Here is a 27,152-nt window from a genome sequence, read left to right as displayed (position 1 = left end):
AAGTTTGCCAATGACCATTTGGATGATCCAGAGGAGTCATGGGAGAAAGTCATGTGGTCAGATGAGACCAAAATAGAACTTTTTGGTCATAATTCCACTAAACGTGTTTGGAGGAAGAAGAATGATGAGTACCATCCCAAGAACACCATCCCTACTGTGAAGCATGGGGGTGGTAGCATCATGCTTTGGGGGTGTTTTTCTGCACATGGGACAGGGCGACTGCACTGCATTAAGGAGAGGATGACCGGGGCCATCTATTGCGAGATTTTGGGGAACAACCTCCTTCCCTCAGTTAGCGCATTGAAGATGGGTCGAGGCTGGGTCTTCCAACATGACAATGACCCGCAGCACACAGCCAGGATAACCATAGAGTGGCTCTGTAAGAAGCATATCAAGGTTCTGGCGTGGCCTAGCCAGTCTCCAGACCTAAACCCAATAGAGAATCTTTGGAGGGAGTTCAAACTCCGTGTTTCTCAGCGACAGCCCAGAAACCTGACGATCTAGAGAAGATCTGTGTGGAGGAGTGGGCCAAAATCCCTCCTGCAGTGTGTGCAAACCTGGTGAAAAACTATAGGAAACGTTTGACCTCTGTAATTGCACTCTGTAATATATACATACATAGATAGATAGATAGATAGATAGATAGATAGATAGATAGATAGATAGATAGATAGATAGATAGATAGATACTATATTGCCAAAAGTATTGGGACACCCCTCCAAATTATTGACTTCGGCTGTTCCAATCACTTCCATGGCCACGGTTGTATAAAATCAAGCACCTAGGCATGCAGACTGCTTCTACAAACATCTGTGAAAGAATGGGTCGCTCTGGGGAGCTCAGTGATTTCAAGCGTGGTACCGTGATAGGTTGCCACCTGTGCAATAAGTCCATTCCTGAAATTTCCTCACTACTAAATATTCCACGGTCAACTGTTAGTGGTATTATAACAAAGTGGAAGCAATTGGAAACAACAGCAACTCGGCCACGAAGTGGTAGTAGGCCACGTAAAATCAAAGAGCGGGGTCAGTGCATGCTGAGGCGCAGACCTCCAAACTTCATGTGGCCTTCAGTTTAGCTCAAGAACAGTGCATAGAGAGCTTCATGGAATTGGTTTCGATGGAAGAGCAGCTTCATTCAAGCCCTACATCACTAAGTGCAATGCAAAGCATCGGATGCAGTGGTGTAAAGCACGCCGCCACTGGACTCTAGAGCAGTGGAGACGAGTTCTCTGGAGTGACGAATCACACTTCTCTGTCTGGCAATCTGATGGACGAGTCTGGGTTTGGCGTTTGCCAGGAGAACGGTACTTGCCTGACTGCATTGTGACAAGTGTAAAGTTTGGTGGAGGGGGGTTATGGTGTGGGGTTGTTTTTCAGGGGTTGGGCTTGGCCGCTTAGTTCCAGTGGAAGGAACTCTTAATGCTTCAGCATACCAAGACAAATTTTGGACAATTTCATGCTCCCAACTTTGTGGGAACAGTTTGTAGATGGCCCGATTCCTGTTCCAACATGACTAGCACAAGTTCCCTAAAGACAATGGATGTTCATTAATATGTTCATTTTGTCATCATTTGCTATATCCAGTAAAGTAAACCATCAGATTGAAATCTCCATGACACTTGGAGACTCCATATATATATATATATATATATATATATATATATATTTCTGTAATTGGATGGTTTTCTAAGTGAAGCAGGGTGTTTATATGGGAAAAAAAGACTAAAGAGGCTACCTTTATCCAATAGGATTTTGAAAAGTGGCTGTTACATCGCAGAATAATGCCAGGTGATTAAAGGGAAGTTGAAAAGTAAGAGGGATGATGATTTCAGAATCAGAATAGAATAACGTGCACTGATGAAGTCTTTGTCGATTTTGCCTTCCTGTTAATTTTAAAGTGTGTCCCTTTTATGCTTCATGCAGATAATCTGGACTTTCTCATTGCGCTAATTCAGAGCTCATAAAACTCGCTGTCTGTGCACTCGAATTCCCTCATATCAAACTTGACGTCTGTTTTGCCGTCTCCTCTGTCTGAAAATAGCCCAGGTCCAGCACAACCCCACCCTATCACTATAAACGCCTCTGAGCCTGGAAAACTCCATGGCAGACACACACGCTGTAAATACATTTCAAAGTGGAAAAATCCTGCATAAAGTGTTATGGAACGGTCCGGAGAAGGACTAAAAGGTTTCTAAGGCCAAAATTAGAGAGACACACACACACACACACACACACACACACACACACACACACACACACACACACACACACACACACAGGAAATATTCACTTTTTCCGGTTTATACTGTAGCTAAACACTGGCTTTTTTTCATTCAGTGTCTTTAAAGTGACCCACAATATTTAGATGCTTTCCTTGTGCTGTGATCTCATGTGAAAGCCACCCAATGTTGAAGTCATTGATGAAAATTGCAGATACTGTTGAAACTGTCAGTTGGAAGTCAAATTCTAGACGTAGATTTCTTTTATATCTTATGAGTGAATCTCAGTACATTTCCAGACCACAATTCACCCTGGATCAAAATAAATTATATTTAGGAAAATTAGGCCTACTTTTCAGACCATTAAGAATGTGACAAATTATCTGCTGTGATGCAAACATATATTTTTTAAATAAATGTATTTATTTACCGTATTTAATTTATGCATGACTAAATGTTTTTTATAATTATAGTAAATAATTATTATGATTAATAATAACATTAGTTGTTATTATTATTATTATTATTATTATTATTATTATTTTATTTTCTATATTATATTTAAATGTAAATTTTAATTTATTTAATTTATTTTGTTGTTATTTTTATTTTTTATTTTTTATTTTTGTTTCATTCTATCTATTCTATTCTTTTTAATTTTATGTATTATTTAATTTTATTTATTATTTTCTATTCTTTTTATTCTATTCTATTCTATTCTTTTTATTTTATTATTTTATTTTAATCTATTTCATTTTATTCTAATTTAGTCTATTCTATTGTATTCTATTCATTTTTTTTATTCTGTTCTATTCTATTCTATTCTATTCTATTCTATTCTATTCTATCCTATCTTTTTATTTTATTTCATTTTTTTCTTGTTTTGCAGAAGAATAAGGCCGTGGTTAGTTTGAGTCAATGGTCTGGCCATCTAAAAAAAAGTGTATTATTTTCTGAAGTTCTGAAGTTGTTTCCAGGATACGCGGATGTTTTCTCACGGTGTTGTGATGTCAGAGCCCAGGTGAGACAGCCAGACTGCGTGACAGTGTTTAAGGACGGCATGTTACAGTCTAGAAACTTCCTCCATCCTCAGTTTCTCCTTCCTCCCCATGCAGATCTTGCACTCGTCTCCACGGCCCACGAGAGAGCCTGAAATATAAACAGAGTTTGCCGTTCTGCAGTTTATCTTGGGCTTAAAACTGCCTCAATGACTTGATTCAGTGCTTTGGTTCGGATAACAGTAGTTGCTGATTGAACAGGGATAAAGCCACTCTCTTTATCTACCTAAGTAAGACACACTCTAACGTTGTGAAATGAAAATATTATCCTAAAACCCTGCCCACGTTAGTGAAGTCAGCGTGTGCTGCCCGAGGGCTGAGCACATGCAACTAAGAGAGCACAAATTGTTTTTATATAAAACAAGTCATACTTTGGTTACAACCCTAATTTGATTTATCCAGCCGTCTGCTGAATGAATTCACAATCATAATTGTGTCGGTTAACCATGTAACAATAACTTTGGGGATTTTGTGATGTTTAAAATTTAGAATCATTACATGTAAACCTGATGCCACCATGAAGTGAGTACAAGCGAATAGTTCTGTTGTTTTAATTATTGGTGTTATAACTATCATTGTTTTTCATACTAGAGTTCGTGATTGATTCAAACCCCGAAACCCAAGTATTAAAGTGGGCAGGAAATATATATAAAGAAGTCTCTTATGCTCACCAAGGCTACATTTGTTTGATAAAAAAATGTGGTAAAAACAGTAATATTGTGAAATGTTATTTAAGCCGAGTTTTCTATTTGAATACATTTTGATCAAAGCTGACTTTTCAGCATCATTATTTCAGTTTTTAATTTTTAATGAAAATTCTGTCATTAATTACTCACCCTTGTGTTGTTCCAAACCCGTAAGTCTTTCGTTCATCTTCGGAACACAAATACAGATATTTTTAATGAATTCTGAGAGCTTTTTTGTCCCTGCATTGACAGCTAGCCTACACTACCAATTTGATACTTCAAAAAGTTCATAAAGAGATTGTAAAACTAATTCATTATATAAAGTGATTGTGTCTCTTCAGAAAATTGGCCTAAACTGGATTATGGATTAGTTTTATGATCTCTTTATGAACTTGTGAACTTTATGAATGGAGGGACAGAAAAGCTCTCAGATTTCATCAATAAGATCTTCATTTGTGTTCTGAAGATTGACAGAAGTCTTTCGGGTTTGGAACGACATGAGTGTTAGTAATTAATGACAGAATTTATTTTTAGTGAACTATCCCTTTAAATATAATAATTTTAAATAAACAAATAGCCCATTTTTATAATATTGGGTAGAGAAACCAAAAAAATATGAATCATATTAGGCTTAATTCGTTTAACAAATAGATGTTTCCTTCAGTTATTACATGCTTAATTATGCGTATTAAAATATGTTGTTATTGTAATATATTGTGTGATGTGTGCTCAACAAGCTTGGACGTGTATATGACTGCACGCTCAATCCACTCTGTACTTTACTCATCAGCTCGCGCACAGCCGCTATACAGGCGTAGATATTGAATTTATTTTTAGTATTATATTAATTAGATACATTTATTACATCTTTAATCTCTGATGTGGTGGTTGAGGAGAGACCCCTGATATGATTGTAAAGCGCTTTGGATTTACAGTAGTACATATTATAAAGTGCAATATAAACGCCTCATTTCATATCTCCATATCTCTGTTTGTTATGTTGTTGTCTTTCTTTGTATGGACACAAACACTACATGATGTGTGGTATCGTTTTATGGTAACGGGACATTTTAACGAGTACGAGACGGGTACACAAGCGCAGTATCGGGCGAATAATGATCAGTGATGTTGCACAGGTTCTGGTGTATGTATAGTTTTACAAATCTGAAAATTTTTGTGTGTACGCAAAATCTGCCTTTTGTGCGAACGCACACTTTAAAGGGATACTTCACCGATTAGCATTAAAGTTTGTATCTGTAGAAAGCCGGTAGTATTTTCGAGTGACCGTGCTTCCCTCCCTCATGTCCCCCTGAGACGAGAGATTTCTGTATTGTGTGTTTGGGAAAAAGAACGTCAAAAAAATCGCCATTTTGCGTCATTGGAGGCTTTTTTGTCGAGAGGCGAGAGACTACAGCCAGTAGTAGGCGCTAGTTCCGCATGCTTTCAAACCCGCCCATAGGGGGATCTCACGATAAAACGGCGTCTTTTCAGTTTCGAGTCAACTAGTAGCCTAGCTGTATCATTTCTTCCGATACTGCCGTCTGTAACCGGTAGGCGTGGCTTGGGAGTGGCCTCGTAGGGCAGCGAAGCAAGTGCATTCTGGGAGTTGTTGTCTTTCATCCACATGAGCCAAAAATACATTTTCTGGCTTTTCTCAGTCCAGAAGGCACCAACGTCTAAAATAATTTCACATTTCTACTACATAAATGACCCAATTTAAATACACATTCATCTTTCCAGCGGTGAAATATCCCTTTAAGGATGAAATCTGTGCAAAGTTTTATAAACAAGGCCCCAGGAATATGTATCGAGAAAGTAAACTGGTTCAACTTTTGTCTTTCAAGCTAGTCCCGCTGTTCCTTTTAGTTTCCTCTGTTGACACACTGTATCGCGTTGGTCACAGAGTGTAAGAGACGTCTGGCCCCCGGGTCCCTGTGGACAAGATGTTTACTGTAACCATCTCTGATCTCTGCACTGTATTTAAACATTGATTGTTTTCTGGAATCAGGACTGTCAAATCAATGTGTTTACATCAGTCACATTGCTCTTTCTGTTTCTAAGCAAATCCGGGCAGCTGGCGAGATGGAAAGAGGCGGAGGAGGCCGTCAGCGCACCGCAGGCGTGTAAACATCGGCGGCGCACTCTGAACACAAAATCTCTATCCAAACATTCAGCTTATTTTAGCAAAACTGATGATGCTGTCTGGCATCATGTGTGCACACTTAGAGAAAGGACTCGATTCTTATCGTGAGGCTGGGCTCGGTTTAAGCGCTTGTGATGTTAGTTACGGTACTAGGGGGTCAAAGGTATTTCAAATGCTGGGGGAAGTTTCATTGAAATCCAGCTTGCATGATCATGGTTGTGCAACTCATTTTGGAGATATTGAGTAATATTAGCATTTCTATAAAAGTTATCAAACTGTAAAAGCTTTATCTGTGCTTTATCTTTATCTTTCTGTGCTTAACGTTCCTTTTAACTGAGTCGAAAAATTCTAAACTGTGTAAGAAATAATGAATAATGTACGAGGCTGCGTTTCCCTAAAGCATCATGAGCCCAAGTTGATCCTGAAGACCATTGCAACCAATGTTCTCTATCATTAACTTAACTCACGATGCTTTTGGGAAACGCATCCTAGGTCATCAAAACAAACGGGTTTATTTTGTAATAATGATCGACTGATTGACCAATTGGCACACAAACTTTTAATATTAGAAGATCCACCAACATGTTTTTGTTGTCAAAATCCTTTAGAAAAAGCATGTTTTATTAGATTGTGCCCCATATAAAAAAAATAAATAAAAAAAACCCTTTTTTATTCAGTTAACGAAGTTAAAATCAAGTATAGTTTTAGAGCTTTTAGCTTTTGGCTTTTAAGAACCTTTTTTTTTTTTTTTTCTGGTCATGAAAATAAATAGCCATAGAAGCTGGCATGGAGAAACAAATAAAAAACAAGGAAACAAACAAACTCATTGATGAATCAGAATTAAACATACCAGAGAGATGTATGATAATACTGTATGTGTATATATATATATATATATATATATATATATATATATATATATATATATATATATATATGATGTCAAAATCCATATTAATGTCCATTAATGGTGACATTAGAAATATATCAAATTTATCAGTGTATCAAATGTATTTGTAAAAAAACAATATTGGGAAGAAGTCATTGGGATGACAGAAACTTCCCTTCTTATTGCGTTTTAGTCTAAAGCATTTATTATTTTACATTAACATGCATTATTTTATTTATTTATTTATTTATTTATTTATTTATTTATTATTATTATTTTTTTAAATAAATTTTAAAGTGTTTTTAAGCTTCTGTCCAGATCATATTTTATTTTATTTTATTTTATTTTATTTTATTTTATTTTATTTTATTTTATTTTATTTTATTTTATTTTATTTTATTTTATTTTATTTTATTTTATTTTATTTTATTTTATTTTATTTTATTTTATTTTATTTATTTTATTCAGTCTGAAGTATCTAGATGCTCTCAATATTGTCTTACTAGTGTCCTGTTTTGAGCTGAAATGCTTTGGAACTAAACAAATGGAATAAATTACAACTCTGCAGTAAATTACAGTTTTTCCTCTGGGAGGCTTTTGGATTAAAATGCATTTAGTTAAAGAAAGAGGAATGCAATCAAATTTAATTGAGACGGTTATGGTTGAGATATCTATTAACCAGACACATGGAGCCAGAGTTTGAGCAGTAGGTGACTCTATACAGTAAGTGTCTCCCAACCATGTAAAGTAAATGAAAATGTAATTAGGCACTAGTTTTAGCATTTTTAATCTTGCCAATGTTGCATATACTCTTAAAATTTGGCAAGTGTAATTTGTAGAGGGAAATCAATCAGCTAGATAGATAAAAGCCAATGATAAAACTCTTTTAGACATAACTTGTGTGGTTTTCGACCAGAATTATGTCACTTCTTGAAGAAAATTGGCTTTTTTCTTCTTCTAATGAAATAAGCGTAAATCATTTGTCATGGATTTTTGTGAAATGCTGTTTCTAGCCAGACATGTTGGTTGATGAATCCTCTTCCATCGAAAGTGTTGAGCTTCTCATGGAAGTTCCCATCTTCTCATCTTTTAAAGGCGAGAGTCTGTGGCCATCCGGTGGTTTGCGCTACTATTGGATGAAACCGCTGTGTCGATATTAAGCACAATGTGGGAAGCTTTGGCAGCTGCAGTGTGGGAAAAGCTGTGAATAAAGGCCTTCAGATTTTGTAAATAGCTCTCTTGTATTGGACACTCAAGCCATCTGTAATGAATGTCAGCTTTTGCTATGAATGAGTGATGCCTTTTTATTACCCAATTGAGGGCTTAACTGTGTGTTAATTGCCATTTTATGAACATTTACTCGCTGGGATGGCAATACCAGAATCTATTTTAGATTATTTATCTAAAGATTTTAAGGGTTCACTTATAGCGATTGTGAAACATGTTGGTCAAGAGCTTAAAATGTGCTATCTGTAGAATGAAAGGTAAAGTGGGTTATAATTTCTCTGAAATGTTTTTGACTTGCAGGTTTGCCCTTGGTGACGCTCGAAGACCATTGCACGAGACCGCCGCCCTGGTGGAAGACATAGTGCACACTCAGCTCATCAACCTCGTAAGTGTGAACATCAGACTTCTTGTACTTCCACAATGTGACAGATATTTGGGGATTTGATTGGCTTCTGAAAAGTAGGCAAAAATAATATTCATTTTCCCTGCTATGCAGTTCTATTTTATTTAAAACTTTTTTTTTTCTTTAGAAGAATGCAGTGTGCTCTATTTTAATGAAATGTAAATGCAGACCAATGAAGCAATGAAGTGAATTTATTTTGGTTTCATGTTGTTCATAATTTCAATATAAACTTTATGGTTGAGCACATTAGGTTGTGGCTACACGTATTGGCGCATAACTTGACAACCGTGTCACCGGTAGCACCGGCGGTGGTCCGCCAAAACACATTTTTTTGTACGTGAACGCTGTATTACGTAAATATTATGACACGGGTTAAGCAGAAAGCTTTGTTTACAAAAGAAATAATAAGTTAGCAATTAAATGTTACATTGCAGCCATGGAAACATTTGGATTCGGGCCTTTATTAACCTGCCAGAGCCGTGTGGAGCACTTTAATCATGGATGGCTGCACTTTGATTGACTTCCAAAAAAAACATACCCATTGACACCCATTATAAAGCTTGGAAGAGCCAGGACATTTTTTTTTTAACTCTGAAAGAAGAATGTCATATACACCTAGGATGGCTTTAGGGTGAATAAACGATGGGATAATTTTCATTTTTGGGTGAACTATCCCTTTAAGCCACCCAACACCACCGTGTCACCGCCGGTAGTTGGTCCATTACCAAAGCGGTGGTAAAAACTGTAACAGCCCTAATTGGCGAGAATAATCATGATTCAGAAAACACCTAATTCGTCCTATAGGGTTAACCAGAGTCCTTTAGCAGGTCATTTGGGGTCAAACATGAGTGCTGATAAGAGCTTAAGGTAACTAGCATAACTAGCTCGAGACATTTGCATCTGGAAAACGGTTTTACTGAAATCTGTAATTAAGTATAAATAGCATCATCAGAGGCAGCCTGTTTTCCCTCCAAAGGGAACACCACCTTCTTCAAATGCTTCCTCTGCTTTTCCAGCCTTCTGAAATGGATCACATTCAGTCCGACCGCTGCAATGTGATATGAGAATTGCGCCGAGTTAAGTAAATAACTGTGCTTACAAAGCCAATTGCTTTCACTGCTTGGATAAACACCGTTCCTCCCCGGCTTACACCTTGTCATGCCGTTACCACAAGCAAATCAAAACACTGACTGTAACAGACCAGAATTCCCCTGAACGGAGCCCAACAAATATCACCGGGAAGCAGCCTGCGCATTACTGGCACGCTGACTCCAGATATAATTGGTTACGCTCAGAGGGCGCCTTGAGTTTGGAAACTCACTCAGAGAATTATCTTGTAGGGGTCACGTAGCAAACTCTGACACGTTGCGGTGGTTTTAACCTTTCACCCTGTAGCTGCACGGTGCCCTCTCTCGCCTAAAGGAGTAAAGCAGCTTTTAACATTCATTGGTTTAACCTTTAGCCTGTTGAGTTGGAGAGCTCTTAAATCAGGCAAGCTGGTGGTCCGCAGGTTCTGCTTGGTTTTATTTTGTATGCTCAAATTAAACGTGGTACATTTGTTTCTCTTCTCGGAGCCAAACCATCACAGTGGCTGAATCTGTCATATAGAAGCGGAATATGAATGCGAACACAAGCCGAATCAAACTAAATATTTGCGCAGCACTGGTACGCTTTTGGCAACAAAAGATTTCAGACCCTGTTATTACCAGAATGTTAAAATCAACTCATTTTTCTTTGACACTGATTTGGGGTCTTGCAGAGCAAAAGGCCCCACATTTTATTGTGAAGATCAATGGAGTTTTTTCTGACGCTTTACGCAGTACGAGGGCCCTCATATGTTCCCCTTCTCGCTGAGGAAAGCTCTAGTAGCCTAATCAACTAAGATACATATACATTTTCTACTACTATCTCTTTGTTAGTAATGTTTTAAACTTTGTATGATATGATAAGCTACATGATATTTCTTTGTCTCACTCTCTCTTGGAGATGGCATTTATGCAGGTATATACTTTATAATTTGTTCAGCTTTGCATTTTTGTCTTTTGTTTATCGTTTAGCATTATTGTTTTAATTAGAAGATAATTTAATATTTATGTATCGGATCACGAAAGGTCCTCAAGCCGGGACTCGAACTCATGTCGCCTGAAGCACAACCGCATTACACCTCAATTACAACTCATTGCACTGCCTATATGAGGCTACCGGCTCCAACAGTTAAAAGATATTTAAATATTTTAACCGTAATAAAAAAGAAATTATCAGTTATTCAAGGCATTTTTGTTCAGTGATAACTACGAAGAAAACAGCTAGGCTGTAAAACCATAGACACAACGGTCTTCTCAAGTAATTGTACGAACTTCCTGGTGAAGCCCCGCCCACTTCCGGTTTTATTCGAATACAGATACAAATTATTTAGCGATTTGTTACAGATATATTCCCATCTGCACACCCCTACTATATTCACTGGCTTCCAGTTACGCCCGTACGAAAGTCTAGTTTTGACGGAAGAGTGAACTCTGATCCGACGCATGACGTATTGACAATCTCAGAAGCGCAGAGGATAGAGCAACACAAAACACCATTCACGAATTAGAAGTCTAAAATGAGAATATTTAAAGAGAAATGTCAGTGGAGCTTGAGTTTGTTGCCCATCCCTGTTTGTTTGAACCGCGAGAGGCATCTACTCTCACCGAAGCTTACGCTACACCTACATCATACGTCATGCGTCGGGTCAGAGGTCACTCTTCTGCCGGAACTCAACTCTCTTGTTAATGCGCGAACGGCCAGAACCTGGAGCTAGTGATTACAGTATATAAAGTTATAATTAGAAGGCCTTTGTCAACCCCCTGGAGCCGTATTGATTACTTTTATGATGGATGGATGTGCTTATTTGGGCTTAAAAAAATGGTACCATTCACTGCCATTATAAAAAGCTTGGAAGAGCCAGGATATTTTTTGTGATATAACTCTGATTGTGTTTGGCTGAAAGAAGAAAGTCATATACACCTAGGATGGCCTGAGGGTGAGTCAATTATGGGATCATTTATTTTTTGGGTGAACAAATCCTTTAAGAGTGTTTAACTTTCTTCTCCTGTGTTCTATTCTTCTGTAATCCAGAATGGCAGCACAGCTGAAAGGTTTGTTTGAGTGGTGCCCTTTACTCTACTGGTGTGCATTTGCATTTCCTTCAGCCTGAGGCTTATTCATTTTACTTTTGGTGTGAAAGGGCCTTTCCATGTGGCAAAAATATGACTTTTGTTTCGTTTTTGTTGTTAAAATCAAATAAGCAAGCCCAGCCCAGGGTGTGAAAGAATAACGCAAAAGTATAACTCAATGCATTGCTTTCCATAAAAAGTAACTAAGTAATGCAATTATTTAGGGAGTAACACAATGTTGTAACACATTACTTTTAAAGGTAACTTTCCCCAACACTGAGGATCAGTGTACAAACATCAAACTGAATGAAATTAACTCTAATGTGGGTTAAAGTTGCATCTTTAACAATTGCTGGAATCAGATCATAAGTAAATGATGCTGAATAGGACATCCCAGAATCACTCACTCACTTCTTAATATCAAATGAAGATCCTCCGCTATTCTCCTCATGCCATCTCTTAAGCATATTTTATGAAATTGTTCTGACTTTTGTATAGCAAAGTCCATCCTGAGACCATTTCAGAGTTTTTAGTCCAAAGCAAATTATATAGGTTCATAAATTGCTCCTTTATAGCATTTTAACTTGTTGCTCGCCATGAAAATAGCCAAGGAAGCTGGCATGATGTTAAGGCACAATAAATACCCAACGAATCAGTTGGTTGTATTATAAATCACATTATTAAAATCTAAATCGAGCCCACATGCCATCATGTAAAACTACAGATATACATGATAAAGCTGTGACATACATTGTGTTGCATGTAATTTACAGCATATTTTCAATTTAATGAACTCAAGAAAGTAATGATTAATGTTTCAGATCACCAGACATCGAGCTTTGAAGAACGTCTCACGGATACGGAACGTCTCATCCGCTTTTCAGCACCTTGTAATTTCCTCGAAGTGGTCGATCTACTTGTGTTTTCTTCATTTGACAATCCCAAAATGACACGGTTTGTTTGGCATTACGGCCCTATTTTCGTGTTTATTTTCTCAGCACTATAAATAACCCGCTCGTCTCAGCAGTGAGCACTAAACAGGGCATGATGGTGATAACCTTTCATTAATTTTGGGTTTCCTCCCTCGTGGATTTATTATTGTTAGGAGAGGCCAGGTGTTGCGCTGCTCGGACTGTTATTGTGAGCAAGCTACTTAGTCGAAGACCACAGCGGTAATAAACCAAATTGCACAATAAATCCTTCCCAGATGGCCTGCAAAACAGTGCACACCACTCTGTCAGTCTGTGTGTGTGTGTGTGTGGTGTGTGTGACAGAAGACATGAAGTTACATTTTTACACCTCACGTACTCTCTCGGGTGTCTGTGACTTACTGCCTCGTGATTTATGGTGTCTCGGATCAGTTTGCTGCCTGAAAAGTTAGAAACTGTATTTGTTTATGCTTTATGTGTATGAATTTCAAATCATATTAATCATAATTCGTGTTACTCAAACAGTAGAGTGTGGCGCTAGCAACGTCAAGGTGACTCACCTTCAACTCACCAATCAAACTCAAAATAAATTAGTTCTAGACGATTCATTCTTATCTGACAAGAACTTAAAGGGTTAGTAAAACAAACAAAACCATTGTCATCAATTACTCACCCTCATGTCATTCCAAACCCGTACGACTTTTAGTTTGTCCTTGAAACATAAATTAAGATATTTTAAATAAAATCTGAGAGATTCATGTCCCTCCATTGACTGTCCACGCAACTACCACTTTGTCACTTCAAAAAGTTCATAAAGAGATCGTAAAATTAGTCCATTTGAATCGAGCGATTTATTCCAAATTTTACGAAGAGACACAATCACTTTATATGATTAACAGATTCTATTTATGCTTTTATACGAGACAAAAAAGGTATTTTGAAAAATGCCTCGTTTTTTATTTGTTTGTCTGTACAATAAAAGTAAATGCCGTCCAATGTTGTTCAAAATATGTTTTGTCGAATTTGAATCGAATTTGAGGTTCTCACAAAAAAAATCATTAAGCCCTCGACTAGCCTATGCTCCAAATTACAATTAAACATCTAAAATGATCTTTATTTGTACGTTTTCTGAGGTGTACCCTCCTAAATATTTTTGGGGGGGTTTGTTTTAATCCATGAAAAAATTCCATTTTTCTCAGCTCACTTCTCGGCGACTGTACTTCCCCAAAGCACAAGTTTGGTATAGTTGTTTGGTAAGTTTGGTATCGTTGTAAAGCAAAGCATTCCAACTTTGTGAATATTCATAGCGAATTCTCAATGGACCAATGAACCAATGAAATGTGATTTTTGAAATTCATGCTGATGTAAACAAATCCAGCTTGTTGCTAAGCAGTCACAATAATGCCTTCGGTGATTAATCAAAACACCCCATGCTGTGGCGCATTGTGGTATCATGGGATAACCATCCTCTTTTTTTTTTTAATGATAAACAGTTTTAGTACTTGATTTCTTGGAGCAAAACCAGTTGAGAAACACTTATCTGAAATGTTCAGTCCAAATCCTTTGGGTTGTTGCTGAGTCACAGTCTCCTGTGATGTCAGTCATGCATGTGTGAAGGTTTCTGTGAACAGAAAGGACGGCCACTAGTTGAAAGCAGATTGGTCAGGACCTTTTGTTTAACTCACTAAAAGACTTTGAGTGCTTGTACATCGACAGACGGTCAGGAATGATGACGCTGACCATGAGTCAGTCTTTTGTGGAGCATCTCTCCATTGTGTGCCATACAAGCTGATGTTTACGGGATCCTTACAGTGACCTCTAGTGCTCGACTCCATACTGTATGTGAGATACTGTCATTTTACCTCTAAAATAGCTGCGTCATTCACATTCTGCAGTTGTTTTTAAAATACAAATATGATTGTGTTGTAATTTAAGGTTTAAGATGATCAAGGTGTTTTGAGCTGATATGATTACCTTTAAAAATTATGAGTTGTAAAAATGATTGTACTGGGGGTATCGGGTTTGTATATTTCCATTCATTTCTTCCATTTCGTAGCGTTCTTTAAATTATCTTCTTTTGTGTTCCGTAGAAGAACTAAAGTTCCATTTCTTTATTTCCATTGAAGCTTCAGCTACATTTAAAGATGTTCTTCAGTTAAAGACTGTGTATGACTCTTGCAGAGACAGATGATGGAGTTTTATTAGTTTAGGTTCTGTAATCTGTGTGGGAAATTGTTAATCCAGCATCAGACTTCCTCCTACTGGAATGACTGGTTGGAGAATAACCAAACATGCCTGTGAAAAGCCTTCACGTTTCTCCTGACATGTGAAACAGAGTTCACTTGGCGTTTTCCTGTAGCACCAGGTGCAGATGTTGGCAGGCTTTATTCCCAAGGAGTTTTTCCTGATTCCAGTCTTTCTATCAGTCTCAAGGGTCTTGTTTTTTGCAATGACAGCAATTTTGCTATACAACTCTTTCAGTACGGACCACCATTGTAAATTTGATTAGTGTATGTGAAAATTGCCCTAGTCTGTACTTCTAATGAATATATTTATGAGTCCAATGTACCAATCAATTTAATTACCAGTAGCCAGCTGGTGAAGTTAAGTTCAGGGATTTATTTTGGTCTCCCAAAAGAGGGAAATATTTTCCCCTTGATGTCCCTGTAGGTACTTTAGAAGACTCTCTCTCTCTATATATATATATATATATATGTATATGTATGTATGACACCTATAACATTTAAAAAAAAAATATATATATATATATATATATATATATATATATATTTTTTTTTATATTGTAATAATTTCGCATTTAATCTCCAAATTAACAAATTCTCCAAATTAACAAAATCAGTGCTCAATTTTTTTATTGGGCCAGTCAGACATGCTCAGATTTTTACATGTCCTGTCAAAATTAACAAAAAGTTATTGGGCCCTATTTTAACGATCTAAGCGCATGGTCTAAAGCACGTCACAAGTGCACTTAGGACGTGTCCGATTCGGACAGTGGATTCCACTTTTGCTAGTTTAACGACGGGAAAAATGGTCGGTGCACCCAGCGCATGGTCTAAAGGGTTGTTTGTATTCTCTTAATGAGTAATGGGTGTGTTTTGGGCGTAACGTGCAATAAACCAATCAGAGTCTCATCTCCCATTCCCTTTAAATACCAGTTGCACTCGCGCCATGGCGGATTCGCTATTTACATGGCGGAATTTGATAGTGGAAAGACTGAACGCTTCTCTAGAGTACGCAAGCAGACCATCTACGGGTCAAGCCGGATTCCATAATATCTTTATGTACACAATAATAATCTTTTACATTGTAATCCTTTTATTAATTTTATTATTCCTGCATTGTAATCCGATCATTTTTCCCATCGTTAAACTAGCAAAAGTGGAATCGCACATTACTAACGCACGTTAGTAATGTGCGCCTATAGGCGGGTCCACAACGCGCGTACACTCTGCTTATTAAACACACAGGCAGCAGCAGCAAACAAACACGCCAAATTAAAATAAAAGTCTATTTCAGTTGCCTCAAAATAGCAACGCGCCATCAATGTGCCCGAACACACCTCATTTTCAGACTAGCACACCCATGGGCACACAGATGGGCACAAATGCATTTGCTATTTAAACAACGTGGCACAGGAAGTGAAAATGATAACTGCGTCAGGCTGAAACTAGCAAAAAACACTTGTCACGCCTGCCGTTGCATTGTGCCGGGTGTATGATAGGGCCCATAGTTTTCTTGCTGTTTTTGACCCATGTAACCTTATAAACTGTGCTTTAAGATTTTTAGGTAGGTCTAACAGGTAGGATATCAATTGAATAAAGTTACCAAACACTTCACAGACGTCACTGCATAAGTTATACATTAAATATAGATTAAAGCTACAAAAGTTATTTAGTCAAGAGCAGTAAGGGATTATCACTTTTTTTTTCTTCTTCTTTTCTTTATTTATCCTTAATGACAAACAGAAGCAGGTTTATTAGGCTGCTGTCACTTTAAGACCTGCTGCACATGATGTGGATCTGACATGCATCCCATTTTCTCAGAACTCTTTAAGTTAAATAATCGCAAAGAGTTTTGTGCTTTGTTACTTCTAATAGTAAGGGATCATTGTCAAAGTTGCATTCAATTATTGAAAGTGAATGCATGATAATGTACATATGCATGTATTCATTTATTTATGCATATAATAAAATAAAATAAAAACTATGAGCCATGTTCCTGTGACACTGTTTAAATCTGCACAGAAACCATTCAAGCCACAGCTACAAAACACAGCTCAACATAAGCTCAAAAGTGGCACTTTAGACAGTTTCTGTGTGTGTGTGTGTGTGTGTGTGTGTGTGTGTGTGTGTGTGTGTGTGTGTGTGTGTGTGTTGTGTTGTGTTGTGTTGTGTTGTGTTGTGTTGTGTTGTGTTGTGTTGTGTTGTGTGAGAGAGAGAGTCTGGTGCTTAGTCATAAGATACTGCAGTCATATAAATTATTTCGTGAATAATGCCAATGTAGAATTTTATGTTTCCCTTTAATCCTAATAATAAAAATGTTTTAAAAATGTTTAAACCTTTTGTAAGGTTAGCTACGAGAGCACTGTTCCTCACCCTCCCTTTTGAAGTTTCTTTACAATTTGACCTCTGAATACAAGTTATAGCACAAAAAATGCATGAACATCAAGGGTATGTTGAAAGATACAGTTCAACTTATCAAAATTCATCATGTCTCATGTAATCACTCAATCACTGTTTCAACCGCGTAAAGATGCCAATAAACCAGCTCATGAACTATGTCACTTAATGTTGTATTTACCTTGGTTTGTTAGTTAACTATAGAAAAAACACTAGAGAGGAGCTTATTTACTGTTAATTATGTATGTATGTTTGACGAAATGAAGACAAGTGTTTATGAAACTCTCTTATGTGCAAATGAGTTGTATACTATAAATGAAACTGTTTAATTATTATTTCTGAAAATAAAATGCATTTGAATATAATAGTTTGGGCTCTATTGTTAATGTCAACCTTTAATATTATAGTAATGCACAAAGTGAGAGGGTTCCCTATAGAATTTACAGCATTAGTTGGGAGAGATTTTGTTTTGTTTTTTCCTTAAGAAAATCAATCTATCATTCTGACATTCTGAATAATCAGCTATTGGTTTTTGTGGGGATGGATGGATGGATGGATGGATGGATGGATGGATGGATGGATGGATGGATGGATGGATGGATGGATGGATGGATGGATGGATGGATGGATAGATGGATAGATAGATAGATAGATAGATAGATAGATAGATAGATAGATAGATAGATAGATAGATAGATAGATAGATAGATAGATAGATAGATAGATAGATTTATTTATATATTTTAAATCACTGATATTAATATTAATGAGTAAATGGTAATGCAAATTAGGGGGAAATGTGCTCTAATGCTGCATACTATGCAAAATAATTATCTTTTTTTTTTTTACGTTTTGTGAGATGCAAACCGTCTGTTCAGGAGCGTTTTGTATGTAGACTAAGTCTAACAGTCAATTTTTTATTTCTTTTTAAAGTAAAATGATTTTCTTTTTCAAGTTGCATTACTGAATATTTCAACTTGAAATACTAAAATAAAATACTAAAAAAAATAAAACTAATAAATACAAATGAATAAAACTATAGACATGTTTTTTTTTAAATGACCAAAAACTGTTTTTTTATTATAAACTGTAATTATTATAAATATTATATTTTGTTTACACTGTTTGCTTTGCGGACTCTACCGTGATAGGTGGTCTCTGTTAATAATGAGTGAGATAAATGTCACCGTTCACTTCTTTTTAAGCCATTGAAGAAGTGTCAGTGCTCGGCCTGGTTTTGATGTAAGAGACGTCCATTCATCCGCAGTGATTCTGGCTAGAAGACGTCTTCCAGAGCCAGACTCAAACCTGTCCCGAAGCCCAGACTCCTGCAGGATGTTTGGGCTTGAAATGGGTTGGGATGTGGAAGTACGGCTGCCACCTCCAGTCCAGGTGCTCACGTTGACATATGTCAGAAGCGTTCGGGTGCCCGAATCAATTAGCTTCTGTCGTGTCGAGCAGGGAGGACAAATTGGCAAAGTGTTTTGTTTAAATAAATGGCCTTGGTCTAGTTTTTCCACGGGGAGCGAGGCTTGAAGGAATGTGTGGTCTCATCGTTCTTAGAAATAAGTCGTTGCAGCATCGTCCGTTGACAACATGTTTACTTATTCACACCGTAGCAAAACCATAAACTGAGACCTCCTGGCTGTGGCCGCACTGTTGGAGATTGTGTAACGTGGAATATTTATTGAGTTTTAGTCCATCATAATGGGTTTTTTATATTGTAAGTTCATGTTTTGCTTTAAGAGGCATCTGTTTAATTGTCATTTGGGACCATTTTGGAACAAAGAAGAGATGCAGTTTGAATAAACCCTTTAACCTAAGCATTAAACTTTGGAACAAAACTCGTCCCGTTCGATTACTTTTCTAAGGCCTCAGATTTTTACCTGCTGGACGATAAAACGGGCAAAAAACTCCCTCAGACATACACTGAATGGCCAGAGCCATATCTAGAGACCAGACATTGTTTTTGATGTAAATGGGAAACACTTATTTTATTTATCGAACTGCCCGTCTCACAGGGAATCTGAGTTTCGGTAAACATTGATAAAGTCCGCTGCCAAACATCACCATTTAACCGCAGAACACAAGCAACACATTCCATCTTGTCGAGCCGGACGAGTTTGTGTTCTGGCGATAATGCTGCTGTGTTTCACTAATTGTTTTTGACAAATGTTTTTTCCTCTGATTTCTCATTGTTATGAAGCAAGACACAAGGTTGCTTGGAGACCAACACTGAAGGGTTGTTTAGGTAATTGGGTGAATCACAAGAAAACATGAGCAGGTCACATTTCACCACAAAATAAAAAAAAAAGATATAAGTAATTATATGTTAGAGTAAATAATATACAGTTTTTAGGACTATTTATTAGGGCTATTCACCAGGATTATTATCGTTAACTAAAACTGTAAAAACAAAAAAAAAACATTACTTGAAACAAAATAACCATTAACTGAAAAAAAAAAAAAAAACATAACTTGTTTAAAATCAGCTATAGTTGCAAAGGCAACATTTCTCATTATTGTCTCATTTCAACTTGAAAGACAAAAAAAAAAATACAAATGAATAAAACTATAAAGATATTTTTAAATGACAAAAACTATAAAAATACTAAACTTTTTAACTATTTAAGTGAATTTTCTTTATAAAATTCAAAATATTAACAAAACCTATAATAGTATATCAGTGAAACTAAAATAACACTCCTATTTACTGAATATAATATAATGTTTTTGCGTTTGACTTAAGCACATTCCCTCTTTATCCTCATTATATATATATATAAACAGTAATATAAACTGTGTGGGAAATTTAATGTGGGGGAAATGTTCTTAATTGTCATAAATATTCTTTATTCAAAATGATGAAATATGAAATGAATGTTTTTGACAGGTGTTGTGTGATTATCCATGTCACTTACTTTTAAAACATTGCAATATCCCTTCGAAACTGCACCGTAACCAGTGGCCCTCAGGCTTGTGTTGAAAGTATAATGAAGTTTTCGGCCATCACATTAGATTTTCAGGTGATGCGAGTGAGCTTTCCAGCTTAAGCAACCTAAAATCTGCCCGTCTGGTATAGGTGAGTTTTGAAAATATCGGCGCTTGTTTTATTTTGTCGTCTTTCAAAAGGAAATGGTGTAATTGATCTTTACAAGGACGCTGTGAGTGGAATTCTCCCTGGTCTTCCTGTTACCTTTTCCAGTGTAATCAAATAATGGATTTGGTTTCAGAGCGCCGCAGTAGCAGAGGAGAGGAAATTATCTTCAGCAGGCTTGTTTATTTGACTTCTGCCATTCTGTTGCATGAAAGCTCTGCACTGTAACATGACATGAACCAGAGACCCGCGGAGGCCAGTGTCGCTTGGAAACGTGTTGTAATTAAAATTGATCTGTCTAATTAAGGAACAAGACCTGTGTGCTTTCCACAGGCCAGGAATCTGTCTCTGAAGTCATTGGCACTGAATTCATAGTCGTGTTGAGCTCTTTCAGTGTACTGCTCTTATATGCAAGACCAAAGTTTTTTGGGGTTTTGTATAGCATAAAGATGCATCATATTTCTGGCCTGATCTTCATTTACTCACCTTTGTATTATATGCATATAAGTTTCTCTTTTGAAACATTTTGTTTGAGTGCTGATTTTTTTTTTTCCTTTCCAGCGATTGAATATCACTTACATTTGGATGACAAACTTTGATTTTGCCCACAAGAATATCAATACATTTGATTTTAGGGTAACACTTTACAATAAGGTTCATTAGTTAACATTAGTTAACTACCTTAGTTAACAAGAATGAACAATACTTCTTTAGCATTTATTAATCTTAGTTAATATTCATTTCAACATTTACTAATACCTTATTAAAATCAAAGGTTGTATTTATTAACACTAATTAGTGCATGTGAACTGACATTAACAAACAGTGAACAGCTGTATTTTTATTAACTAACATTAACAGAGATGAATAAATACTGTAACAAATGTATTGTTCATGGTTAGTTCATCTTAGTAAATACATTAACTAATGCTAACTAATGAACTTTATTGTAAGGTGTTACTGATTTTAGTGTTTTTCAGCATGGGTTAGAAGACAGGGCCAGCTGTCAATCAAACCATCATTGGCCCCTCCCTCCACTCCTGTGTTTACATATCGGATTCAGCCATCTGTGTTTTCAGTGAAACCATAAACGATAATATCGAGATGGGTAAAAACACCCTCAATCTTATGAATACCTCTGTATGATAACTCAGGCATTTCAGAAATGGTAAAACAGTCCTTCGCCGCTCGAGTAAACTGTCAACAGTCTGGAAAAAGTCCACAGAGATCCCAGTGTTCGTGGAGTCTCTGAGCCATCCCGAATGGAACAACCGGACCGGCTTCATTTAGCCTCACGGCTTTGATCAACTTGTAAAATTAGAGCAATTACTAAAATTAATCTGATATTTTGCAGAAGACCGTTTTATGAGCCAGGAATTGCAAATGGTACGGAAAAACCTTCCTTAAGCCTGAAAAGAGCCATACTGTGAGACTTTTAAGGGATCATGTTTTTTTTTTTTTTTTTAGTTTGGGCCAAACTCAATGAAAACTTTTCCTTAAAAATGGATTTGTGTGCATTTAAGGAAATAAATGATTATTAAAATGCGTTTTTATTCCTGGTTTTCTATTGCAGATTAAGTCGAATAGGTCATACAGGTTTATGTACAACGAGTCAAAATGCAGAGTATATCAGAATACTGTCTTTTATAAATATAATTCCTCAGGAAAGTGGTTCTGGTTTCCGAGGATGATGGGAATTTTGGCTCGGATGCGTGCGGAGAGTGAGGGATGAGATTTTGCATACTTACGGCCATTTTTGTCTATTAAAAACTATTCCGCTGTGAAACGGTGGGACAGACATGGCAGTCGGTATGTCAACCTTGGTGTGATGCCAGGCCAGAGAGATCTATATTAAACTCTTCTGGCGCGGGGCGGTAAATGCTCCCCCTGTGTGTGCATGTGTGGGGTCCGTTCTGCTCGCAGACTTCACGCTCACATGTACGCTCGCGAGCAAATATATTTATGACCAGCAAATGTTTACAGACGCTGAGAATTGCTTGTGTGTATTCCAGGACTCAAGGTGGATTAAGTTTTTACCTCTTCATGAAGAATAGCATCTTTTTCTTTTTTGGACGAGTTGTAGTCAGTTCTGTGAGTTTAATTGGCCCCACACTCCAGAGTCAAGGATATTTCAAGGGCCCTTCAGTGGCTTTACCAACAAGAGCTCTTTATTGAGGATAGCATGTCGATAGGTTTTTTCCATTGCCTTTTCAGTTTAAATTTAAAGTGATTTAAATAAAAAAAAAGTTTTATTTAGTTCAAGTCCAAATAGGTGGATCTCTAATTTCTCCAAATTAAAAGGGAATGAACCTTATTTTTAGGTGGAGTTAAGCACATTTTCAAATATAAACCAAAGCATATAAATCCTGTAAAAAATCAATCACAATTTGATTTTTTTAAATGGAAAAAAGTATTAACAGTGCTTTAAATAGGCTTCATGTTTTTGTGAGAATCATCCAGATATTGTTTGATGCTTAATGTCATCTTTTAAGTTATTTTATTCTTTGAAGTAGGGCTGTGCAACAATTAATTGTGATTAATCATGATTAATCGCATCCAAAATAAATGTTTGTGTTTTACATAATATTTGTGTGTGTACTGTTTATAATTATATTGTATAAATAAATACACATGCATGCATGTATATATTTAAGAAAAATGTGTTATTTATATATAAAATATTTATATATAATATAAATATATCTACAGTATATACATGCAAATATTTCTCAAGTACATACATGTGTGTGACGTACAAAATAATTATACACAGTACACACAGATTATTATGTAAGATATTATGCACTGTAAAAAAAAAGTTGGTTAAACTTAAAAAATTAAGTAACCTGGTTGTCTTAATTTTAAGTTCATTGAAATTGAAAAATTTAGTTAATACAATGAAGGAGATTGATTTAATCATCAGAAACTCAAAATATTATGTTATCTGAACCACATGTAGCACTTGTTTGGATTATACAGTAATTAATTAGTAATTAAGTAGTTTTTTTCTGCTGCTTTATTATTATTATTATTATTATTATAATACAGATAATATTTGAATTCTATCAGAAGGACTAGGGATCGCTATGGAGACGGCGGGTTAGCATACGAAGTAACAGACAGACACAAGATTAATTTAGAAATATAATTGTTTAAATTTAATTTGGACGAAAAGTAGAAAGTCAATAAAATAAAATAAATGACAGAAACACAATAAACAATAAAACTGACTGCAAATTTCCACCTCGAGTGCACTCTTGTCGGTGTTTTCACATATATACCCACATAGTCAGTTCAACATTCAGGAAAAATAAAATAAATGAAACAGACAGAATATCACAAAAGAGTATAATCTCTCTCTCAAAGGGATTTCAAGTGTCTCTCATGAAAAGTTAAATGTCTCTCAATTTTGGGTGATAGTTGACCATACACCCTCAAGAAGGAAAAGAAAAAAGAAACAGTTCTTTAAATCGAATTTGTCGTTCAATGAGGTTTCGGTGGAAACTCAAGGAAAGGATATCGGGCCTCCTCTCCACCACGCGATGTCTTCTTTTCTACAACTGGGTTGGCTCGCCATCAAACTCGCAGTCTACAGGATGTTACAGGAGGTCGTGCAGATCTTCACGAATCAAGAAGGAAGAAAAAAAAAGAAAAAACAAAGAAAAAACAAAGGAGAGAAAAAACCTGGCCTGATCACAGACCAGAACATTCATTAAGTACATTTCAAAATAAGTTCCACATCTAAGATCCAGAATAACATCTAATACACAATTAAAATTTCTTCACGAACTAATATAATCACATTCGTTTACCTCTAAATCACTAGTTCTCTTTCATACAGACACGTAGCCAACAATGGTGACGCTGAACTCTGAAATGAACAAATAATAACCATGCGGTTCACTATGACCGCTCAAACTTAAGTAATTACATACTAGTACATACAAATATCTTTTTCTTCACAGAACTGCTTAACTAAGTTACCTTTATGATCGATTTTTTTCTTTTGCTCTCACTCGGGCGCACCTCGTGTGTGATCGTAAAATGGCGTCGATGAACTGCAATGTGCAATGGCCATGCGCTCTCACTCAGGCGCACCTCGTGCGTGATCGTTAAATGGCGTCAGTGAACTGCAATGTACAATGACCACGCGGTTCACTTTAGACATTTGTTACCACTCGGATCAAAATACAATTTTTAAAGAAAATAATCAGTCCACAGCAACTAATTTAATGTTTAGTAGCAGTAATTCTATCCTATTATGAAGGATTAGTCTTTTATTTTCATTGATAATGTGATACTGACTCACCAATAATAATTTATTCCTCTATTCAGTCGGCTTCTTGTTCAGAATGCATCAAATTAACTATATCTCAACTTCTCAATACTTTTTTCAAAGATTTTTAACCTCAGATACATAAAATGGATCGCAACGATGGGATTGCGTCTGCTCTTCTCAATCAAGCTCGTCTCTTCTGTCATCGCGCATGCTCGTCGACACTCATGACGTTAATGACAAGAGAGCTCTCATTGGTTGATCGCTGAGAATTTATTTTAGAATATTTTCACATATTTTTCTTAATATTCTTAATCTTAATAATCTCTTATCGACTTTTATTAAGGGAAAATCATATAACTAAATTGTGTAAATTAAATATTAACTTTATTTAACCTGTGTTACATTCTCCCCTCCTAAATTCATGCAAGTCCCTTTGCATGTTCTGCTCGGCTGACTGGTGACCACACCGTGTAAACCATTAGGCAGCAAGGGAAGGACATTCAGAGTTTCATCTCCACCAAGAGATTTAACAAAAGCTGAATTCAGACCTTGGAACAAAGATTGGACCACATATATTAATGGGTTTCCTGGCTGAAAATAAGTAAGTCGCTCTGGTTCTCCTCTCGGTCTAACGGAACGCCTCGGTAAGGTGTCTATCTCATCTTCTGATTGTTGTTCGGCTTTTTCACAAACACCTGAACTTTCAACAACACTGGTTACTTCAACTTCATCAACAGAACTGCCCATTACGGCTTCGACTTGGCCCTGACCAGGTAAATTACTCTGTCCAAGGGTGCCGGAAACATTAAGAGGTAAGTGCTCATCGAGTGTGTCGACAGGTAAGTATTCACCCGGTTTATCAACTGGTAAAGCTTCAACAAGTAAATTATTACTTTGGTCGCCCTGCAAGGTGTCGCCGATAGGGAAAGATTGTTCGGCCGAGTTATCAGTAGAATCAGCGTTCACGGTCTCTCTTTCCGTACAGATATCATGAACTGTAGAGAAATGTACTGTCTCTATACTTGGAGTATGGCTGTACTCGCAATACGAATTTCCTTCTTCGGAATCAGAGAGACAAGTGTCATCAATTAACGGAACCTTAGGATTCTGTCGTGTTCGAGGTCTTGAGATGGATTCGTTTAGAGTGGGTGGTTCAACTTCGGAAGACAGTAAAAACCCACACGGGAGCAACATATCTCTGTGAAGAGTACGCAGAGGACCGTCCTTTCTCTCTGGACGAACAGTATAAACTGGCAATTCAGCTGCCTGACTCACCACAACATACACCTCAGACTCCCACTTGTCTGCTAACTTATGCTTCCCGCGTAGCCTAACGTTCTTCACCAACACTCGATCACCAATCTCCAAAGAGCAATAAGTTACAGATTTGTCAAACCTAGCTTTGTTTCTTTCTGCACTTTTTGACATACCACGTGACGCAAGCGAATAACTTTCTTTCAGATTGTTTTTTAGATGACTGACATACTCCGAATGAGACTGTCGTGGACCATCTTGATACGGCAACCCAAAAGCAAGGTCAACGGGTAACCTGGGTTGACGTCCAAACATCAATTCGTAGGGAGTGAACCCAGTGACCTCATGTTTCGTGCAGTTGTACGCATGAGCTAAAGGTTTTACGAAATCTCTCCAACGAACCTTGTCTTTTTCTTCTAAGGTACCCAACATACTGAGCAGGGTCCTATTAAAACGTTCGACAGGATTTCCCCTGGGATGATAAGGGGTTGTTCGGGTTTTCTTAATACCTGCCACCTCACAAAGCTCTTTGATGGTGCGCGATTCAAAATCTCGGCCCTGATCGCTATGAAGACGCTCGGGGAACCCATAGTGCACAACAAAATTTTCCCAAAGACATTTCGCTACCGTTCTTGCCTTTTGGTTGGGTGTGGGGACTGCCACAGCATATTTGGTAAAGAAGTCAGTGATTACCAATATGTCTCTCGTGTTACTTTTGTCTGGCTCTAATGAGAGAAAATCCATACAGACCAACTCTAAAGGTCTTGTGGCTTGGATATTAACCAACGGTGCAGCTTTTTGAGGCAATGATTTCCTCCTCACACAACGACCGCATGTCCTGATCTTTTGTTCTACCTCCGCAGCCATCTTCGGCCAGTAGAACCGAGACCTTACCAAGTCTAGAGTTCTCTCCACCCCCATATGACCCATACTGTCATGCAAACTGGTCAATACAGAGGGCCTCAGTTTCTCAGGTAGCACGAGTTGATAAGTAACTAATTCCTCTACCTGCCGTTTCCGGTAAAGCACCCCACTTTTTAACTCAAGACGGTTCCACTCTCTTAGAAAAAAAGGAAGATCTGGGAGTTCCCTCCTGACTGTTGGTGGAGGCTTTTCTCCCGACTCTAGGCAAGATACTACTTCCCGAATGACTGGATCTGCCCTTTGCTC

General features: G+C 37.0%; 1 protein-coding gene across 2 annotated transcripts in view; it reads left to right on the top strand.

Annotated features, from left to right (window-relative positions):
- Window positions 1–27,152, top strand: part of supt3h (SPT3 homolog, SAGA and STAGA complex component) — a 131,622-nt gene that overhangs the window by 52,026 nt on the left and 52,444 nt on the right. For both annotated transcript variants that reach the window (XM_084393631.1, XM_084393632.1), the window contains exon 3: window positions 8,526–8,610. In XM_084393631.1, the coding sequence (XP_084249757.1) occupies window positions 8,526–8,610 (85 nt within the window). The remainder of the gene's footprint in view (window positions 1–8,525; window positions 8,611–27,152) is intronic.

Source organism: Rutilus rutilus (genome assembly GCF_951802725.1).
Source record: "Rutilus rutilus genome assembly, chromosome: 21".
NCBI lineage: Eukaryota > Metazoa > Chordata > Actinopteri > Cypriniformes > Leuciscidae > Rutilus > Rutilus rutilus.
Note: the sequence above shows the minus strand (reverse complement) of the source record. Positions and strands in the feature narration are given on the sequence as shown.